The 17,020-nt window shown below is 60.0% G+C and overlaps 2 protein-coding genes across 6 annotated transcripts; one reads left to right on the forward strand and one right to left on the reverse strand.

Annotated features, from left to right (window-relative positions):
- The first annotated feature begins 150 nt into the window (after positions 1-150).
- PAQR4 (progestin and adipoQ receptor family member 4) lies at positions 151-4,931 on the forward strand. Of its 3 annotated transcripts, none has more exons than XM_054452956.2 (3): positions 163-884; positions 2,591-2,812; positions 2,949-4,931. In XM_054452956.2, exons 2-3 carry the CDS (start codon positions 2,626-2,628, stop codon positions 3,380-3,382), a joined length of 621 nt encoding a protein of 206 aa, XP_054308931.1. In that variant the 5' UTR covers positions 163-884; positions 2,591-2,625; the 3' UTR covers positions 3,383-4,931. The 3 variants fall into 3 exon arrangements, with proteins under 3 accessions (XP_054308932.1, XP_054308931.1, XP_054308930.1); XM_054452955.2 differs by having other exon boundaries at positions 166-1,274; XM_054452957.2 differs by lacking the exon at positions 2,591-2,812 and having other exon boundaries at positions 151-1,274.
- Positions 4,233-13,099, reverse strand: PKMYT1 (protein kinase, membrane associated tyrosine/threonine 1). Of its 3 annotated transcripts, none has more exons than XM_054452944.2 (9): positions 12,814-13,099; positions 12,107-12,370; positions 8,103-8,470; positions 6,759-7,252; positions 5,991-6,097; positions 5,686-5,858; positions 5,441-5,598; positions 4,585-4,662; positions 4,233-4,504 (listed from the first exon to the last, which is right to left on the reverse strand). In XM_054452944.2, exons 2-9 carry the CDS (start codon positions 12,114-12,116, stop codon positions 4,393-4,395), a joined length of 1,500 nt encoding a protein of 499 aa, XP_054308919.1. In that variant the 5' UTR covers positions 12,117-12,370; positions 12,814-13,099; the 3' UTR covers positions 4,233-4,392. The 3 variants fall into 3 exon arrangements, with proteins under 3 accessions (XP_054308919.1, XP_054308923.1, XP_054308920.1); XM_054452948.2 differs by having other exon boundaries at positions 4,585-4,700; positions 12,814-13,044; XM_054452945.2 differs by having other exon boundaries at positions 4,233-4,700; positions 12,814-13,044.
- Between the last annotated feature and the right edge of the window lie 3,921 nt (positions 13,100-17,020).

Consider the following 17,020-nt stretch of genomic DNA (forward strand, 5'->3'; position numbering starts at 1 on the left):
GGCGGGGGTTGAAGGGGAGGAGGATCGTGGGCCTCGTTATGCTGAAGAAGGAGTGCCTTCCCGGTCCTGGCTCAGGGTGGACGGGGCGGAAGTCGACTTTGCTCCCCTGGTTTCCAATCTGTTTCCTGTCTATCCTGGGTAGGGCCCCGCAAGGGTGCGCCTTGTGGGCGATAACTGGGAGCGAGTTGGGCCGAGCCCACGCTCCGAGAAGCCTGGCGCGAAGGGCAGGGCCCCTCCCGACGGCTGCGGGCGCGTGAGGCACGCCTTCAGAGGCCTGGGTACCGTGGAGCGCCTTGCTGCACTCCGGAGTCCAGCCGGCGGAAAGATCACCTTGGAGCGGGGGCGTACCGGATCTAAGCCGGACCCGTCCGGCAGCACCTTGGACAGAGCCCGATCTGCAGGGTAGGGCTAGGTGGCAGGACTGTGCCCTCGAGGGTGGGTGCCCAAAGGTGCAGAGACCTGGGTGTCACGCGGAAAGCCCGGATGCACAGTTCTGAGGGACGCGAGGTGCCAGGGTCACTCTAGCGGAGCCCGCAGGACCCAGAACGTTGGGTCGCAAGCCCACAGCCACCCCATGCAAATAAGGCTGGGATCGCTCACACTATGCTAGCAGGCGAGGCCTGGGCGGCCTCGGGGCGGAGCCTCCCCGCCGGCCGCGCCCATTGGCTCTCGCTGCGCCGACGTCAGGAGCCCAGCGCGCGAAACGCTGGCCGGCCGGCGGGGACTAGGAGCCTGGGCGGAGCCTGGCGTCCCCTCCCGCGTCCGGCCGCGCCCGTCCTCCCAGCTGCAGAGAGACTACCGGCCACCGCCGCCGCCGCCGCCGCGAGCTGTCCCTGCGGCGCGTCTGCCTCGGCGGAGCCGACCGCAGTGCGCTCAGGCATCCGGTGCGTCCCCAGCCTCCGCCCCGGCGCGGGGGCGTCGGACTCGCGCGTGCGCAGCGCTTGAGGGGCGCGGGCTGGGACCCCCTAGCCAGCGCGTGCGCCGATCGAGCGCAGGGCGGTGGGTGGGCGCCGGGCGCTGGGCAGTGATGGGCCTTCCCGCGCTGCGGCCCCACTGAGGAGAAGGCTCGGGGACAGGAGGAGCACGGGCTGCCCGCGCGGTGCGGACCATGGCGTTCCTGGCCGGGCCGCGCCTGCTGGACTGGGCCAGCTCGCCGCCGCACCTGCAGTTCAATAAGTTCGTGCTGACCGGGTACCGGCCCGCCAGCAGCGGCTCAGGCTGCCTGCGCAGCCTCTTCTACCTGCACAACGAACTGGGCAACATCTACACGCACGGTGAGCCGCGTCCCGCAACGCGCTTCCCGCACCCGCGGCCGCCCTGCCCGCGTTGGGCCGGGGGCACTGAGGCCGAGGAGGGCCCCAGCGCCCAAGTCCTGGGCTGCCCTGGCCCTGGCACCGCCAGTGGCCGCGGTGACAAAGCTGCCATTGTCCCGGGTCGCGCTGCCAGCTTCCGCTTTCCCGGCGGGTGGGGGCCGGGTCAGGAGAGGGGAGCAGAGTGGGGTCTGAGCCTGCTTAATCCCTTTGAGCCCCAGGGGTAGGGAGCTTGGTGTCCCGCCTCTGTAATCCCGGCGCCCTGGGAACCCTCTCCCGCCAGCACCCAGCCGGGAGATGGTGTTGACTGCGGTGAGGAGGGCCCGGGAGGAGCCTCCCAGCGCCGCCGTCCTGACGCCCCCGCCCCAAGCCGCTCTGTCTTGGGGCTCCGCCTGGTGGCGGCTCCTTCTTCCCCCAACAGGCGCCCGGCCCCTCCTCCGCGCCCCGCGGAGCTCTGCTGACACAGCCCTGCCCGTCCTTGAGCTGCCCCAGGCGGGCAAGGGGCCCTGAGCGGCCGGGCCCAGCCTGGGTGCCTTTCCGGAGCTTTTGCCAGGCCACATTCCCACGAGGGTGGGCAGACTTCGGAGCCCCGTTTGGCCCCTGGGAGGCCAGTGCTAGAGGCCGGCAGGGAGGGGTGGAGACCTCCCAGAAAGGGCTAGGCTGGAATCAAACTCCCCAGGGAGAGGTCTGGGGAGATGGGACAAGCCCCTCGAAGCCCCCTTCCCTTCATTCTGCACTTGTCTTCCCCCGCCTGGCCTCACCCCTTTATAGAAGATAAAAAGGCCCAGTGCCTCCATTTGTCTGGACACTTATGGAGAGGGGAGGACTTGGGTTGGGAAGAGCAAGCCAAGTGGCCCCGGGCTGGCATCACTGCTCATGTGTCCTCTTCACAACTCAGCTTGAGGTTTCGCTGCCTTAGGCTTCTCCTGTGACCTGCTTGTGTGGGGAGAGCAGTGTGGGAGTGGGACGGCGCAGGCCTGTCCTCTGCCATTGTTTACCTGCTGGGCTCACCCGGGGCGGGTCACTCAGCCCCTCCAAGTCTGTTTCCTCACCTGCAAAGTGGGGATCATGGTCTCTACTTCCCAGACCATCCTGAGCCATGATAAGTAACCAATGCCAAAAGCCTTTTGCCCAGGACCTGCCTCTAGCCAAGGCCAGGCCGCCAGCTGGATGACAGCATTACCTGGACCTGTCTTGCTCTGTCCTGTGTTGTGTCTGAACCGTGGTCCCCTTGAGGACATGACTGAAGCCATCTGGTAGATGACTGTCTCCCTCCCTAGGGCTGGCCCTACTGGGCTTCCTGGTGCTGGTGCCAATGACCATGCCCTGGGGTCAGCTGGGCAAGGATGGCTGGCTGGGAGGCACACACTGCGTGGCCTGCCTTGCACCCCCTGCAGGCTCCGTGCTCTATCACCTCTTTATGTGCCACCAAGGGGGCAGCGCTGTGTATGCCCGGCTCCTCGCCCTGGACATGTGTGGGGTCTGCCTTGTCAACACCCTTGGTGAGTCAGGGCCCAAGGGATGGGAGCTGGAGCCACTGGCGGGCGAGGCACGGGGCACGCATCCAAGCCATGGGTAGGGAAAGGCGGGTGGACCCTCACACTGACGTGCCCTCTCCTGTTCTCTCCTCTTGTGCAGGGGCCCTGCCCATCATCCACTGCACCCTGGCCTGCAGGCCCTGGCTGCGCCCAGCTGCCCTGGTGGGCTACACTGTGTTGTCGGGTGTGGCCGGCTGGCGCGCTCTCACTGCCCCCTCCACCAGTGCTCGGCTCCGGGCATTTGGTTGGCAGGCTGCTGCCCGCCTGCTGGTATTCGGGGCCCGGGGAGTGGGTCTGGGTTCAGGGGCTCCAGGCTCCCTGCCCTGCTACCTGCGCATGGACGCACTGGCGCTGCTTGGGGGACTGGTAAATGTAGCCCGCCTGCCCGAGCGCTGGGGACCCGGCCGCTTCGACTACTGGGGCAACTCCCACCAGATCATGCACCTGCTGAGCGTGGGCTCCATCCTGCAGCTGCACGCCGGCGTCGTGCCCGACCTGCTCTGGGCTGCCCACCACGCCTGTCCCCGGGACTGAGCTTCCATGCCAGCCTGCCCACAGCAGCCTCCTAGAGTTAGCAACACCAGGTGTTCCTCCCAACTCGTCTGCAAGAGGCTGGCTCCCTGGATGCTTCCAGCTCACGAGATGTCTCAGCAGGAGCCCTGTTCACCCGTTCTTCCCTGTGGACTGACCTCTTCCACCCACGCCGTGGCACTCCAACTTCCTTCCCTGCCTTTTCCCTCCAAGCTCCTATTTTACTGTGTCAGCTGGAAGGAAACCTTTCCCTCTTGGGACCTCTTTACCCTCTGTGACCTGTGGGGTTGGACCAGAGGGACTCTGGGGTCATATCTTGCTCTGAGAGTTCAAGTCCTGCTAGACTGCCAGCCCAGAGCCCTCACCCTATCCTGTTCCTCCCACCAGGTCTCTGGCCAGTCCCTTGGGCCCAGACTTCCTGATCTCCATCTTTCTGCCCTGCATACCAGCCCTCCCAGCAGCCACAAGGTTGCCCACCCTGGCTCCCTCTGCCCAGAGACTATGGAGTAGGGCATTCAGGGCAAAAGGACCAAGGGGGCATGGACCCTTCTTGTACCAGCTGGCCACAGGCAAAGGGCTGCAGCTGCTTCTTCCAGGAAACTGGTGCAGGGAGCTCAGTGACCTCGGATCCTGGGACCCCTGGGCCATGCCTGCCCTCCACCTTGAGTGCCATACTCCCAACAGCTCCAGGTGCCCACCGGGGGATGTGCCTGCTCAGGAAACCTCTTTGCTCCACACAGCATGGGGCTTCAGCTGCTGGCCCAAGGCCAGGAGCACTGGGTTCTGCAGCAGAGCTCAGCCTCAGGGGCCTAAGACCCTAGATGACATCAATAAAGGGACAGGAAGGGCCATGTTGCCACATGAGCAAGCTTGGGTGCTCCCAAGGTTCAAATACTTTTTATTAGACATGGCCAGGCAGAGAAGACCATGGGAGTTCCCAAGGGGCCCCAGCTTTCAAGGGCGATGGGAGAGACAGGATAAAAGGTTAAAAGTGCAGAGGCAGAGCCTGGGGCTCAGGTTGGGTCTAGGGTGTCCTCAAACAGGCTGAGGAGGTTCCGAGGCTCAAAGGAGGGGAAGGAGCCCCGAGGAGGCTCTGAGTCGATGTCACTTAGGTCCAGGGCATCCCTGGGAGGAGGGAGGAGAGAGTAGTGACACTCAGGATCCAAAAGCCAGCCCTGCCCACCCTAGCCCCTGGACCTGCTTACCTGGGTGTGCACCTGCTCCGGGGGGTGGAGGTGCTCCCCACAGTCCGGGACAAGACAGCCTCAGGGGAGAGTGAGGGCCTGCAGGAGGACAGGTGACACAAGGAGGATGTCCAGGGCTAGGGAGTACCGGATGAAACCAGCTCTGTCCCTGTGCAGGCTCCAGGCTCCCGCCTGACAGGCAGGGAGCCACGGTCAGGGACAATAAAAACTTGGTGCACTCTGAAAGCAGCACTTGGACAGCCTTCAAAGTCCTTCCATTTGGCTGCACTCCAAGGCCCCCTCTGTCCTTTTCAGAACACATGGACTTTGACTGAGGCGGATTTGAAGTAAACTTTTAGTAAATGTAAGCCTTTCTGGAACTTCTTGTCTGCTATCAAGTGCCCCCGAGGGATGAGGTGATGTAAGGAAGGGGCTAACGGCAGAGTCCCCAAGAGCTGTCTGCCCTGAGCGTGTGGTTTCCTAATTACAGCCTCTCACTCAGACACCAGGCCCCAGGGACCAAGGACTTGTTCCCGGGGCAGGGATCCCCAGACTCCAGAGGCTTTCTCTTCCCAGAGAAGGGACAATGTTTTATCCCTGGGCGCTGGCAGCCTCCACTGGGGTCGGGGCTGCGTGGCCAGCCACTCCCTGGGGTGCTGGTGCCCTAAGTGTGAAGCCATGCCTTGAACAGCCAGTCCACATGCCCAGCTGCATTGAGCCTGGCCAGGCCACACCCCACCAGTCTTGGTTCCCTTCCCCAGGTTGTGATGGGGGCCAGGTTTGTGGGAGAGGTCCCCATTCACCATGAATCTCCATGGAGCCCCGGTGATATCCCCCACCTTCCCCCCAGCCCCCCATACCCTGCACTTGAACCCACCCTAGGCTGTCGTCATCCCAGTTGCTGGAGAGGCTGCTGTCCAGGAGCAAGCTGCAGGGTGGTGAGCCAGGCGGGGTGGCTGGCGGGCCCAGGGGCTGTAGCCAGTTGGCAGGGTGAGCCAGCCCATGCCAGAGCCAGCAGAGCAGGGCAAGCAGGGCCTGTGGGGGAGAGGAGCTCAGGATGTGGGCGGGTGGACCCCCGGGGCTGGGGAGCAGGGCAGGCAGCTGCCACTGTTGGGAACTTACCTGCCACAGGGCCCACCCTCGGCTCAGGGCCTCCGCTGCCATGCACCACAGCACACCCCAGGCCCGCGGCTGCCTCAACACAGGCAGTGCCAGCAGGGCCTCGGCCGTAGCCCGCAGCTTGGGGTCCGGCTCCAGCATCATGACAAGGACAGAACGCAGCTCGGAAGACAGACCTGCCCAGGAAGAAGGGCCACATCGGGGTCCCAGAACACCGACTGCACCCTGAGCCCAGCAGCGCCTCCATGGCCAGCCACTATCTCCCCAGGAACCCATGGCAGCACCCCCTCCCACCCTCACCCACTCACCGGCAGTGAACTCAGGGGGCAGGTAGCCCTGGCGCAGCTGCTGCCAGCCCTCCCCACCGTGGGGCAGCTCCATGTTGCATGCCACTTCCAGGATGGTGAGGCCCAGACTGGAAGGGACAGCATGGGGACAGAAGGGGGCAGGGTTGGCCCTGGGACACAGACCCAGTCCTGGGCTGCCTCTTGGAGGTGGGTGGGAGAGGGCTGCTGTCTTCATCAGTCAGGGAGGGGCGGAAGCAGGGGGAAGGGAGGCCCCAACAGGCCTGATCATGAACCCTGGGCAGGATGGGGACATTATGGAATATGGGCTCCGTGCCCAGGGAGCCCACATGCCACAGTGGTGAGTCCTCCCAGTGCCCTGATGGACAGGCACCACAGTTACTGCTGGCAGGTATTACTATCCTGATGATCAGGGCAGTGGTTACCAGTGTGGACCCTGGAACCCAGCGCCTAGGGCCAGTCTCAGCTGTGCCACCTGCTAGCAGTGGGCTCCGGCAAGGCCCTTAACCTGGCTGTAAATGGAGTGACAATTGTTTCTCCTGTGGAGCTGTGAGGAGGCAGGTATAAAAAGTGGCTCTGGAGGGTTCGAGGCTCACAGGCAGCCTGACCAGAGACCCTCTCCACTGGAGGGCAGGGATGGCGTCTCAGCCTTGTGGCTCTGAGGCCGGGTGTCCTGGGCTAGGGTGGAGCTTCCCTCCTGGGGAATGGAGCTTCCGTCCCAGGAAGGGCCTCCCACAGCCTGCCAAACACCTGGCATGCCCTGGTCCCCACCTGAACACATCCGCTGCTGTCCCATAGGAGCCCTGCAGCAGCTCGGGGGCCATGTAGCGGGGGTCTCCCTCCTGGACCTCACCAGCTCCTGCTGTACCCAGCTCCACCAGCAGTCCGAAGTCACCCAGCTTGCAGCGGCCCCGGGGCCCCAGGAAGATGTTGGCAGGCTTGACATCAAGGTGCACCAGGCCCTGGCCGTGCAGGTGGGCCAGGGCAAGCAGCGTGTCCCGCAGGTAGCCCCAGACCTGGGCCTCAGGCAGGCTGGCGCCCCAGGCCTCACAGTGTTGCTGCAGGCTGGGCCCGCACAGCTCCGTCTGCAGGTACAGGATGCCGCCCTCCTCCCAGGCCTGCTCCAGCCGCACGCAGCATGGGTGCTGCCCCACCTTCTCGTGGCTGCCCACCTCGGCCAGCTTACGGGCCCGGTCCTTGGGGCCCCGGAATGGTGACATGGAACGCTTTACCGCATAGAGCCGGCCATCCTCCTTGGAGCGCACCTGGAAGGGAGGTGGTACCCACGCACAGAGTGAGGGTGAGCCACAAGTGGCGCAATCACGTAGGGGGACAACCTGGCAGACCCCATTAAGGGATCACACATGGGGCACAGTGGTGTAGCTGGCATCTGTCTCAGACCCCTGCCCAGGGCAATAGCAAAACCAGACAAACCTCCATCCCTGGGGCTGGGTCTGTGGAGACCCAGCAATGGAGGAGCCAGGGACGACCTGCACTGACCCCAGGGGACCTCTCAGATGGGTCATGAGGTGGAAAAACAGCTGCAGAGCAACACAGGCAGCCCGGGCTGTGGTGTGAAAAGCGGGCTCCCCTGTGAGAAAGCTGACCTGGGGGCCAATGTTGTTTGTACTTTTTAACGAAATTGTCTTCATATAGGACTCGTACAAGGGAAAACTACTCTTTAAAAGAAAATATAAATGACTGGAAACTGTGTTTAAGAAAAACAAGGTAGCAGGCAGGGGGTAGCTCAAAGCCTGCCAGCCTGGGGAGGGCTGGCCAGGCACTGCACTCAGGGCCGGTGCCAGAGGCTGGGGTGACTCGCCAAGGACCCTGCACAGCTGGCGCCAGGGCCGGAGGAGATGGCACAGGGGCTGCTGCAGGGCGTGCCAGGCTCTGGACAAGGGGCCAGTATGCACAGAGCAACCCCTGGAGGGGCCTGCATTGGGGATGATGAGAGCTGCCAAGTCAAATGTGGAGGGAGCCTGTGAGCCCAGCAGGGACAGGCTGTAGGGAACGGAAGGGGATCAGGCTGCCCAGGACCCTGTCCCGCCAAGGGAGGTGCAGAGACACAAAGGAGGTCCCCCAGATAGGCCTGGAAGCCGTCCCCTCACTCACCTTGAAGACCTCTCCGTAGGAGCCGTGGCCCAGGCGGCTGAGCCTCTGGAAGCTCTGCTGGAAGAAGGACTCTGGCCGGCTTGGGTCATACCCAGGGCTCTGCAGAGTCTCTGAGGCCTCGCCCCGGAATGACACCCGCCGGGGCTGCAGCTGGTGCCAGCCTGGGGTCCGAGGAGGGAAGAGGCGGCTGATGGGGATGCTGCCCTTGGCAGGGGGCGGAGGTGGGAGGCTCCGGCTCAGCCCCCTGGGCCTCTTGAGGGAGAATCCAGGTTCTGCGTGGCGGAAGTAGGCCGGGACTGGGATGGGGGTGCCACTCAGAGGTGGCGGGGTACCCTCCGTGGGCACGGGCATGGCCAGCGCAGGAGGCCCTGGGGGCAGAGACAGAGACTGAGTACAGGGCAGCATGTCCACTCTGATACCACCTGGCCCTGTGGCCCCAAAGAGGCCACAGAAGAGAGCTCTGTCTATACCACACACTTATTCTACTTTAAACGGCCATGGGAGCAATGAGCACCGACCAAGAAAAGGCAGAGGACAGATTCATACTTGCCTGCCCACCAGGCTGTTGTATTTTAGAGATGATAGAAACGTAAGAGGAAAACCACGGGGCCCGTGTTCTTAAGGGTCTTGCAGTCGGGTAGAGAGGTTAAGAGCAAGTCGGTTTGCAGTCAGACGGGCTGCGCCTGCATCCCTGCCCTTGTCACGGCCAGCTCTTTGACCCTAAACTACACAACCTCTTCTGAGACTACACGGGCCCACGATCCCTTATCTCCAATTCCAAAGTGAAAACCCAGAATCCCTCAAGTGTCTTTCTTTTTCATAACTGTCGTGCCAAAACCCAGTTAGTGGTGTCCACTTCCAGAATGGCAGTGTGTGCAGCTCCGTGGACCCCTGCCCCAGTGAAACAGCACAACTGGTGACGATTATTCAAAAGCAAGCACTGAAAGCCTTTGGGCATGGTGCCCAGGGCACACAGCAAACAAAGGTTTACACAAGAAAACCTGCCAAGGCCTGGGAATAACGGCAAGCCTGTTGGCACCTGAGCCATGACACTCCTGCCCTCCCACCTCCAGCACCCCTCTCCCCCCGCCTAGCACTGGGGGCAGGTGTGGCCAAGAAGAAGGGCTCCCTCTCCCCCAGCTCCCTGTCAAGGATTAGGGTGTTTGCCCAGGAGGGCCAGGTTCTCAGCACTTCTCAACCCTCCCGGCTCCACATGGCAAAGGCTAAATTCCAGCTGAGTGTGGCAGACAGGCCAGGGGCTCCTTTCTTCCACCTGCCCCCAAGCGTAGAATAGAGACTATATCTCAGGCCCGGCAGGCTGGGAACATGGAGCCCCAGCTCATTTGTAGGAAGGAGGGTCCACACTGGGAGAGAGCAACCAAGAAGGCCAGAGGCTCCTGCCCGACCCAGCGACCTTCTCCTAAAGCAACAGCAGCACGCAGAGAGGTGCCCCGCTGTCCTGCCCCCAGTTCCACAGCACGGCTCAGACAGAGATTTAGCCTAGGGGTAGATGTAGGTCACAAATAGAGCTCTCCCCACCCACCAAACCCCTGAAAATTGGCTTGATTCGAAACGGTGCGTAGGGAAGTTCAAGTTTAAAGGGGCTGTCAAAATCAGTGGAAGTTTTGGTGGTGAGCCGTTAAGAAGAGACTGGTACCCGCATTAGGGCAACCAGCTGAACCATAGGCCAGCTAGTTTACCACAGAGAAGTGGGGAAAGAGCTAGCTAGGAAGAGCCTGCCTGCAGTCAGAACAAACCTCACTGACCTCAAAAGCCACCCTGTCAAAGGAGCTCAAAATTAATTGGATCTGGCCAGGCACAGTGGCTCATGCCTGTAATCCCAGCATTTTAGGAGGCTGAGGTGAGTAGATCACCTGAGGTGAGGAGTTCGAGACCAGCCTGGCCAACATGGTGAAACCCCATCTCTACTAAAAATACAAAAATTAGCTGGGCGTGGTGGTGCGTGCCTGTAGTCCCAGCTACTCAAGAGGCTGAGGCAGGGGAATTGCTTGAACCTGGGAAGCAGAGATTACAGTGAGCCGAGATTGTGCCACTGCACTCCAGCCTGGGCAACAGAGCAAGACTCTGTCTCAAAAAAAACAAAACAAAAAAAAAAGAAAATGTAATTGGATAGGACCGTGGAACACTTTATGCCACAAGGTATTGTTTGTTTGTTTTTGAGACAGGGTCTCACTGTGTTGCCCAGGCTGGAGTGCAGTGGTATGATCTCAGCTCACTGACGCTCCGACTCCCAGGTTCAAGTAATTCTCTTGCCTCAGCCTCCTGAGTAGCTGGATTACAGGCGTGTGCCAACACACTAGAATAATTTTTATATTTTTAGTAGAGATGTGGTTTCACCATGTTGGTGAGGCTGGTGCACCAAAGTATTATAAAAAACAATAAAGCGGCCGGGTGTGGTGGCTCACGCCTGTAATCCCAGCACTTTGGGAGGCCAAGGCAGGTGGATCACGAGGTCAGGAATTCAAGCCTGGCCAAGATGGTGAAACCCCGTCTCTACTAAAAAATACAAAAAATCAAAATTAGCTGGGCGTGGTGGCGGGTGCCTGTAATTCCAGCTACTCGGGAGGCTGAGGCAAAGAATTGCAAATTGCTTGAACCCGGGAGGAGGAGGTTGCGGTGAGCCAAGATCACGCCACTGCACTCCAGCCTGGGCAACAAGAGTGAGACTCCGTCTCCAAAACAAACAAACAAATAGAGCAACAAACTGGTCACTGGTGGAGCCTAATAGTTGGGTGTGATTGGGGGGAAAACATAGAGTGGGCCCTCCTAAAACTACACTTGTCCCAGGGTGGCTGTGCACATGCCCAAGGCTGCATCCTAAGGGGAGTGACATGAGAGGCCTTATAGTGCAGGGGACATAGGCTACAATACTACAGTCCAGCCAGCCACCAACAAATCAACACAGACCCTGGAGGAGGGTGGAGAACCAGTATGCACAGTTACTACAACATATTCCCAAAAATGTCGTTTTCACCAAAAAAACTACAAGACATACAGACACAAGAAAGTATGACCCATACACATGAAAAAACAAAACAGGCAACAGAAACTGCCCAAATGTCACTTTTGTTTTTCTTGAGACAGGGTCACACTGTATCACCCAGGCTGGAGTGCAGTGGTAACATCTCAGCTTACTGCAACCTCTGCCTCCCAGGCTCAAGGTATCCTCCCACTTTTGCCTCCAGAGTAGCTGGGATTACAGGCTTGCACCATCATGCCTGACTAATTTTTGTATATCATGTAGAGACGGGGTTTCACCATGTTGCCCAGGCTGGTCTCAAACTCCTGGACTCGAGTGATCTGCCCACCTCAACCTCCCAAAGTGCTGGGATTACAGGGGTGAGACACCACATCCGGCCTCCAGATGTCAGATTTAACAAAGACTTCAAAGCAGGCTGGGTGAGGTGGCTCACGCCTGTAATCCCAGCACTTTGGGAGGCAAGGTGGGTGGATCACTTGAGGTCAAGAGTTCGAGACCAGCCTGGCCAACATGGTGAAACCCCATCTCTACTAAAAATACAAAAATTAGCCAGGCGTGCTGGTGCATGCCTGTAGTCCCAGCTACTCGGGAGGCTGATGCAGGAGAACTGCTTGAACCCAGGAGGTGGAGGTTGCGGTGAGCCGAGATTGCGTCATTGCACTCCAACTGGGCGACAAGAGCAAAACTCCATCTCAAAAAAATATATATAATAATAAATAACAAATTAAAAAGACCAGTCTCCAGTACCTGAGGGAGTAGAGGGGTGAGGGGAGCGATGCTACCTGGGCCTGGCTGGCAGGCTGCCCTCCATCTTGCGGAGACTCTTCCTCTGACTCTAATTACCTCAGAGTCCCAGCCCAGGGTTTCTCCAAGCCAGGAGCCAGGGTGTTGGGATCTTCGAGGTCACTAGTCACAAGCACAGCCTCCAGGCCCAACCCTGGCACACTCGGGGACCTGGGCCTGTGCATCTTAACCCAGTTCTCCCACCGTCCCTACGACTTACGTTCTAGCATGACTCGCCTGGCCCAACAGCCTCAGTGGTGGGATGGGGGAGGCAGGAGCAGGGGCTCCCACGTGAATCCAGGGTGTCCCTGAGCTAAGGCCAGGCGGGGGTGACCTCCGCAGCTTCCGGGGCCCTGGGCGATCGGGCCGTCTCGCCTCACCCTCTCACCAGGCCCGACACATCTGCTGGCCACCTTTCCCGGTAGACTGTAAGTTGTCCCAGGCAGGGCCGCGGCTGAGTTCACTCCGTGGGTGTGGGGAAACCCTGGCGAACAGAGCAGTGGGCGGGCTGTCACGGGAAGGGGCTGTCACCAGGGAAGAGGGGCTGTTGCAGAAGAAGAGAGGCTGTCCCGGGGGAGGGGCTGTTACCGGGGTAGAGCCTGTCACTGGGGGAGGGGCTGTCACGGGGGAGGGGCTGTCACGGGGGAAGGACTATCACGGGGAGGGCGGTGGCGCGGGGTTGATGGACAGCAGGCGGGGTCTCCGGAAGGAGCGAGTAGGGCGGGGCCGCCGCTGGGAAGGGGCTCGGGGCAAGGGAACCAGGAACTGGGGAGGACGGGAGGCAGGGGCTCGCGGGGGCGGGCCTGAGGGGACGCGAGAGGGCAGCCGGGGAGGCCTGAGGGGCAGGGGTAACGCCGACCGGGCGAGGCGGAGGGGAGCGGCGAGGTGACCACGCCGAGGCCCCCTCACGGCGGGGTCTGGGCTCACCTGGGGCGACTGGGCGGGGCGCGGGTCCGCGAGGGCCCAGATTCCGGGTCCGCGGAGGCCACGGGAGCCCTCGGGTGGCTCAGCGGGCCGGAGTCTGCCGTCGACTGTTCCGGACGCCCGGGCGGAGGACTCCCCTGAGGGGGAACGGCCCGTGAACGCGCGCGGAGCTGCTCGCGCCAAAAATTCCAAACCGGCCTCGAGGCTCCTCCCCCTCCCCAGTGCAGCCCGTCAGGGGTGCCCGGGCTCCAGGGCTCCTCCCCTCGTGCTGCGTGCGCGCCGCCGAGCCGCCCCGCCGCTCACTGCGCAGGCGCACAGGGTCTTCAGCGCTGGCCCGGGGCGTGGGCGGCGGCCTGGATCTGAGTCGCTGCGTGGGGCCTCACCCGCCCGGTCCCTAGGACGCCCACCGCCCTCGCTGGGCTGGCGTCGTGTTTGGGTCCATAAAAGGGACGGCCATCCCGGTGCTCGGAGCAGGCGTAGCCCCAGGGTTACTCCGGGTAGGACCAGGAAGTCCCTACGGCCTCCTGGGTTAGGGTTAGGGTTCTCACTCCGGCCGTGTTCTGAACCAGGGTCGCGATGGGAGGCCAGACGCCCGACTCCCAACCCCTAGTGCACGGCTTCGGGAGCCAGAAAAAGCCGCCTCTTCCAGGAAGCTTTCCAGATAAGCAGGACTCTGCTTGGCCTGACCTCGCCTGCCTGCAGCTTCCCTGCCAACAGGACTCAGCTACTTTTTTTTTTTTTTTTGAGACAGGGTCTTACTGTCACCAAGGCTGGAATGCAGTGGTGCAGTCGCCAGGTTCAGGCGGTTCTCCCACCTCAGCCTGCCGAGTATGTGAGATCACAGGCGCGCGGCACCGCACTCGGCTCATGTATTTTATTTTGAGACAGGGTCTCATTCTGTCGTCCAGGCTGGAGTGCAGTGGCGCGATCTCGGCTCACTGTAACCCGCCTCCCAGGCTCAGGCGTTCCTCCCACCTCAGCCTCCTGAGTAGCTGGGACCACAGGCGCGTGCCACCACACCCAACTAATTTTTGCATTTTTTTGTAGAGACGGTGTTTCACCATGTTGGCCAGGCTAGTCGCGAACTTCTGACCTCAAGCGATCCGCCCGCCTCGGCCTCCCAGAGGGCTGGGATTACAGGCGTGAGCCACCGCGACTGGCCGCAGGATCATAGTTCACTGCAGCCTCGAGCAGCCACTTCCGGGGCAGCTCCTCCATTCTCTTGAGTTTGAGACTTGCTCTCAGCTCAAATCCCTTCAGCGCCCTCCTGGCTGAACGACCTTGGGAATGCACTGAGCCTTTCTGAGCTTCGGATTAGTCTTCTCTCCTAAAAAAAAACAGCTGAGGACGCTGGGATGATCCCCTAAAGTGATTAGCAGGTGCCCTCGCCGAGCAAGCCGGGCTAGGGATTGTTCCTTCCCTCACCGAGGGGCTCTTTGTCTGTTTAACTGGGTGGGATGAGTACGCTTCCGGCCAACCCTCCCCCAAACGCTGTCCTCACCCACACCTCTCCTTCCGCCTTATTTTTGCTATTGCCCTGATCTCTGTCTGATGTTCTATCTTTTGTTTGTGAGTTTACTTGTTGACTACCTGCTCCTTCTAGCCCTGGCCTCCAGAACCACTCCCCCAAACCCTCCATCCCCCCTACAAGTCTCTGACAGGTCATGGACTGCAAAGCTTCCCACCCATTCAGTGCCTGCAACCTCTGTAAACATTCTGTGCATGGAGCAGCAGTGTGGGGAAGGATAGGCTGGGATCCTGGCTGGGGGCGGCAGTCCACCTGCCTGCACCTTTCCTTGTCCTTCGCATCTCTGGCAGCTGTGCCCCAGTGACTCAGGCAGGATCCTTGTTGATGACTCCAGACTGGCCCCCAGGAGGCCTGGGGCACACACAGGCCCCTCCCCAGCTGCCTAGGGCTACCTCTGCCAGCCCCATCTCCCCGACAGGTCCCCTTCCAACCGCCCATTTTTGAAAGTCTGATTCACAATGATAATTAAAAAAAAAGCATGGAAACACATGCTTCTGATGTAAATTTCACTGTATGAGGAAAGGCTGTAATATAAATATATGTAAATGGAAATAAGTAGAGGGAGCAGGTAAGTGCGTGGGCTGTGGTGTGAGGGAAACTAGGGCTGTGATCCTGCCTGCCCCAGTTTCTGCGTGTGTAAAATGGGGATAAAAATAATAGTTTTTTAGCCTAGGCAACATAGCAAGGCCCTGTCTCAAGAAAGAAAAAAGAAAGGAAAGGAAAGGAAGGGAAGAAAGGCAAAGAAAAAGAAAGGAAAGAAAAGGAAGGAAGGAAGGAAAGGGAGAGAAAAAAAGAAAAGAAGAAATAAAGCAGTGAGGCACAGTGGTACACACCTGGAGTCCCAGCTCCTCAGGAGGCTGGAGTAGGAGGATCACTTGATCCCTGGAGTTAAAGGCTGCAGTGAGGGCCGGGTGCAGTGGCTCATGCCTGTAACCCCAGCAGTTTGGGAGGCTGAGGCGGGTGGATCACTTGAGGTCAGGAGTTCGAGACCAGGCTGGCCAACATGGTGAAACCCCTTCTTTACTAAAAATACAAAAATTAGCTGGGTGTGGTGGCAGGCGCCTGTAATCCCAGCTACTCGGGAGGCTGAGGCAGGAGAATTGCTTGAACCTAGGAGGCAGAGGTTGCAGTGAGCCCAGATCGCACCACTGCACTCCAACCTGGGTGACAAGAGTGAGACTCCGTCTCAAAAAAAAAGGCTGCAGTGAGCCTGGGCAACAGAGTGAGACCCTGTAAAAAATATAAAGTGATAATAATAGTAGTTCCTCCTTCCTCGGGGAGTATGAGCACCAAATGAGAAAATGCCTGTGAAGTGCTTAGCACAGAGCCGAACACACAGTAGGGACTTACTCATTGTTTTAAGAATAACAGGCTGGGCGAGGTAGCTCATGCCTGTAATCCCAGCAATTTGGCAGGCTGAGGCGGGCAGGTCACTTGAGCTCAGAAGTTAGAGACCAGCCTGGGCAATATGGCAAAACCCCGTCTCTACAAAAAATTCAAAAATTAGCTGGGCATGGTGGTGTGTACCTGTGCTCCCAGCTAGTCAAGAGGGTGAGGTGGGAGGATCGCTTGAGCCCAGGAGGTGGATGTTGCAGTGAACCGAGATGGCGCCACTGCACTCCAGCCTGGGCGACAGAGCGAGACTCGGTCTCAATAATAATAATAATAATAAAAGAGTAAGACCCCCTCATCTGTACAGTCTGTTGCAGTTTTCAACGCTGCAGTCTGGGCCAAAAAGAGGCCCCAGGAGGAAAGAAGCCGGGACTCCTCTAACCACCTTGGGGTCACAGGGACCGAGGCACGGGCCCACAGGGTTCCGGACCAAAGCGCTTTGCCGACCTCCTTCCGGGAGGAATCCTCCCAGCCACCGCCCAGGCACGTAGTTCCCGCGAGTCCCACCCGCGCGACCAGGCGCGGGCCGCGCGCGCCCCCGTGTGTCCCGTCGCCGCCACAGCACCCGCGGCTCCGCCCAGACTCTCCCAGGAAGACTCACTCATCAGGTTTCGGCCACAAAAGGAAAGGCGAGGCCGGGCGCGGTGGCTCACGCCTGTAATCCTAGCACTTTGGGTGACCGAGTCGGGCGGATCACCTGAGGTCAGGAGTTTGAGACCAGCCTGGCCAACATGGTGAAACCCCGATTCTACTAAAAACACAAAAATTAGCCAGGCGTGGTGGCGGGCGCCTGTAATCCCAGTTACACAGGAGGCTGTTACACAGGAGGCTGTTACACAGAAGGCTGAGGCAGGAGAATCGCTTGAACCCGGGAGGCGGAGGTTGCAGTGAGCCGAGATCGCGCGACTGCACTCCAGCTTGGGCGACAAGAGCAAGACTCCGTCTCAAAAGAAAAAAAGCGAGGGAATGACGACCACAAGTGCAAACGTGGCTATCCTAATGGGAGGGAGGGGACTGTGATGGGTGCTTCTGCGGAACTGGCTATGTTCTATTTCTTGACCCAGGTGCTGGGTGCATAGGGGTTTGTCTCATAAGTACGATTGCTGCTCAGCACATTCACATCTCATGTGCGCTAATCTTTGCATGCTATGCTTCACACTTGAATAAGGTTTTTTATTTTATTTATTTATTTATTTTCAGACGGAGCCTTGCTCTGTTGCCAGGCCGGAGTACAGTGGCGCAATCTCGGCTCACTGCAACCTCCACCTCCCGGGTTAAGCGATTCTCCGG

The sequence above is a fragment of the Pongo pygmaeus genome, chromosome 18 (genome assembly GCF_028885625.2).
Source record: "Pongo pygmaeus isolate AG05252 chromosome 18, NHGRI_mPonPyg2-v2.0_pri, whole genome shotgun sequence".
NCBI lineage: Eukaryota > Metazoa > Chordata > Mammalia > Primates > Hominidae > Pongo > Pongo pygmaeus.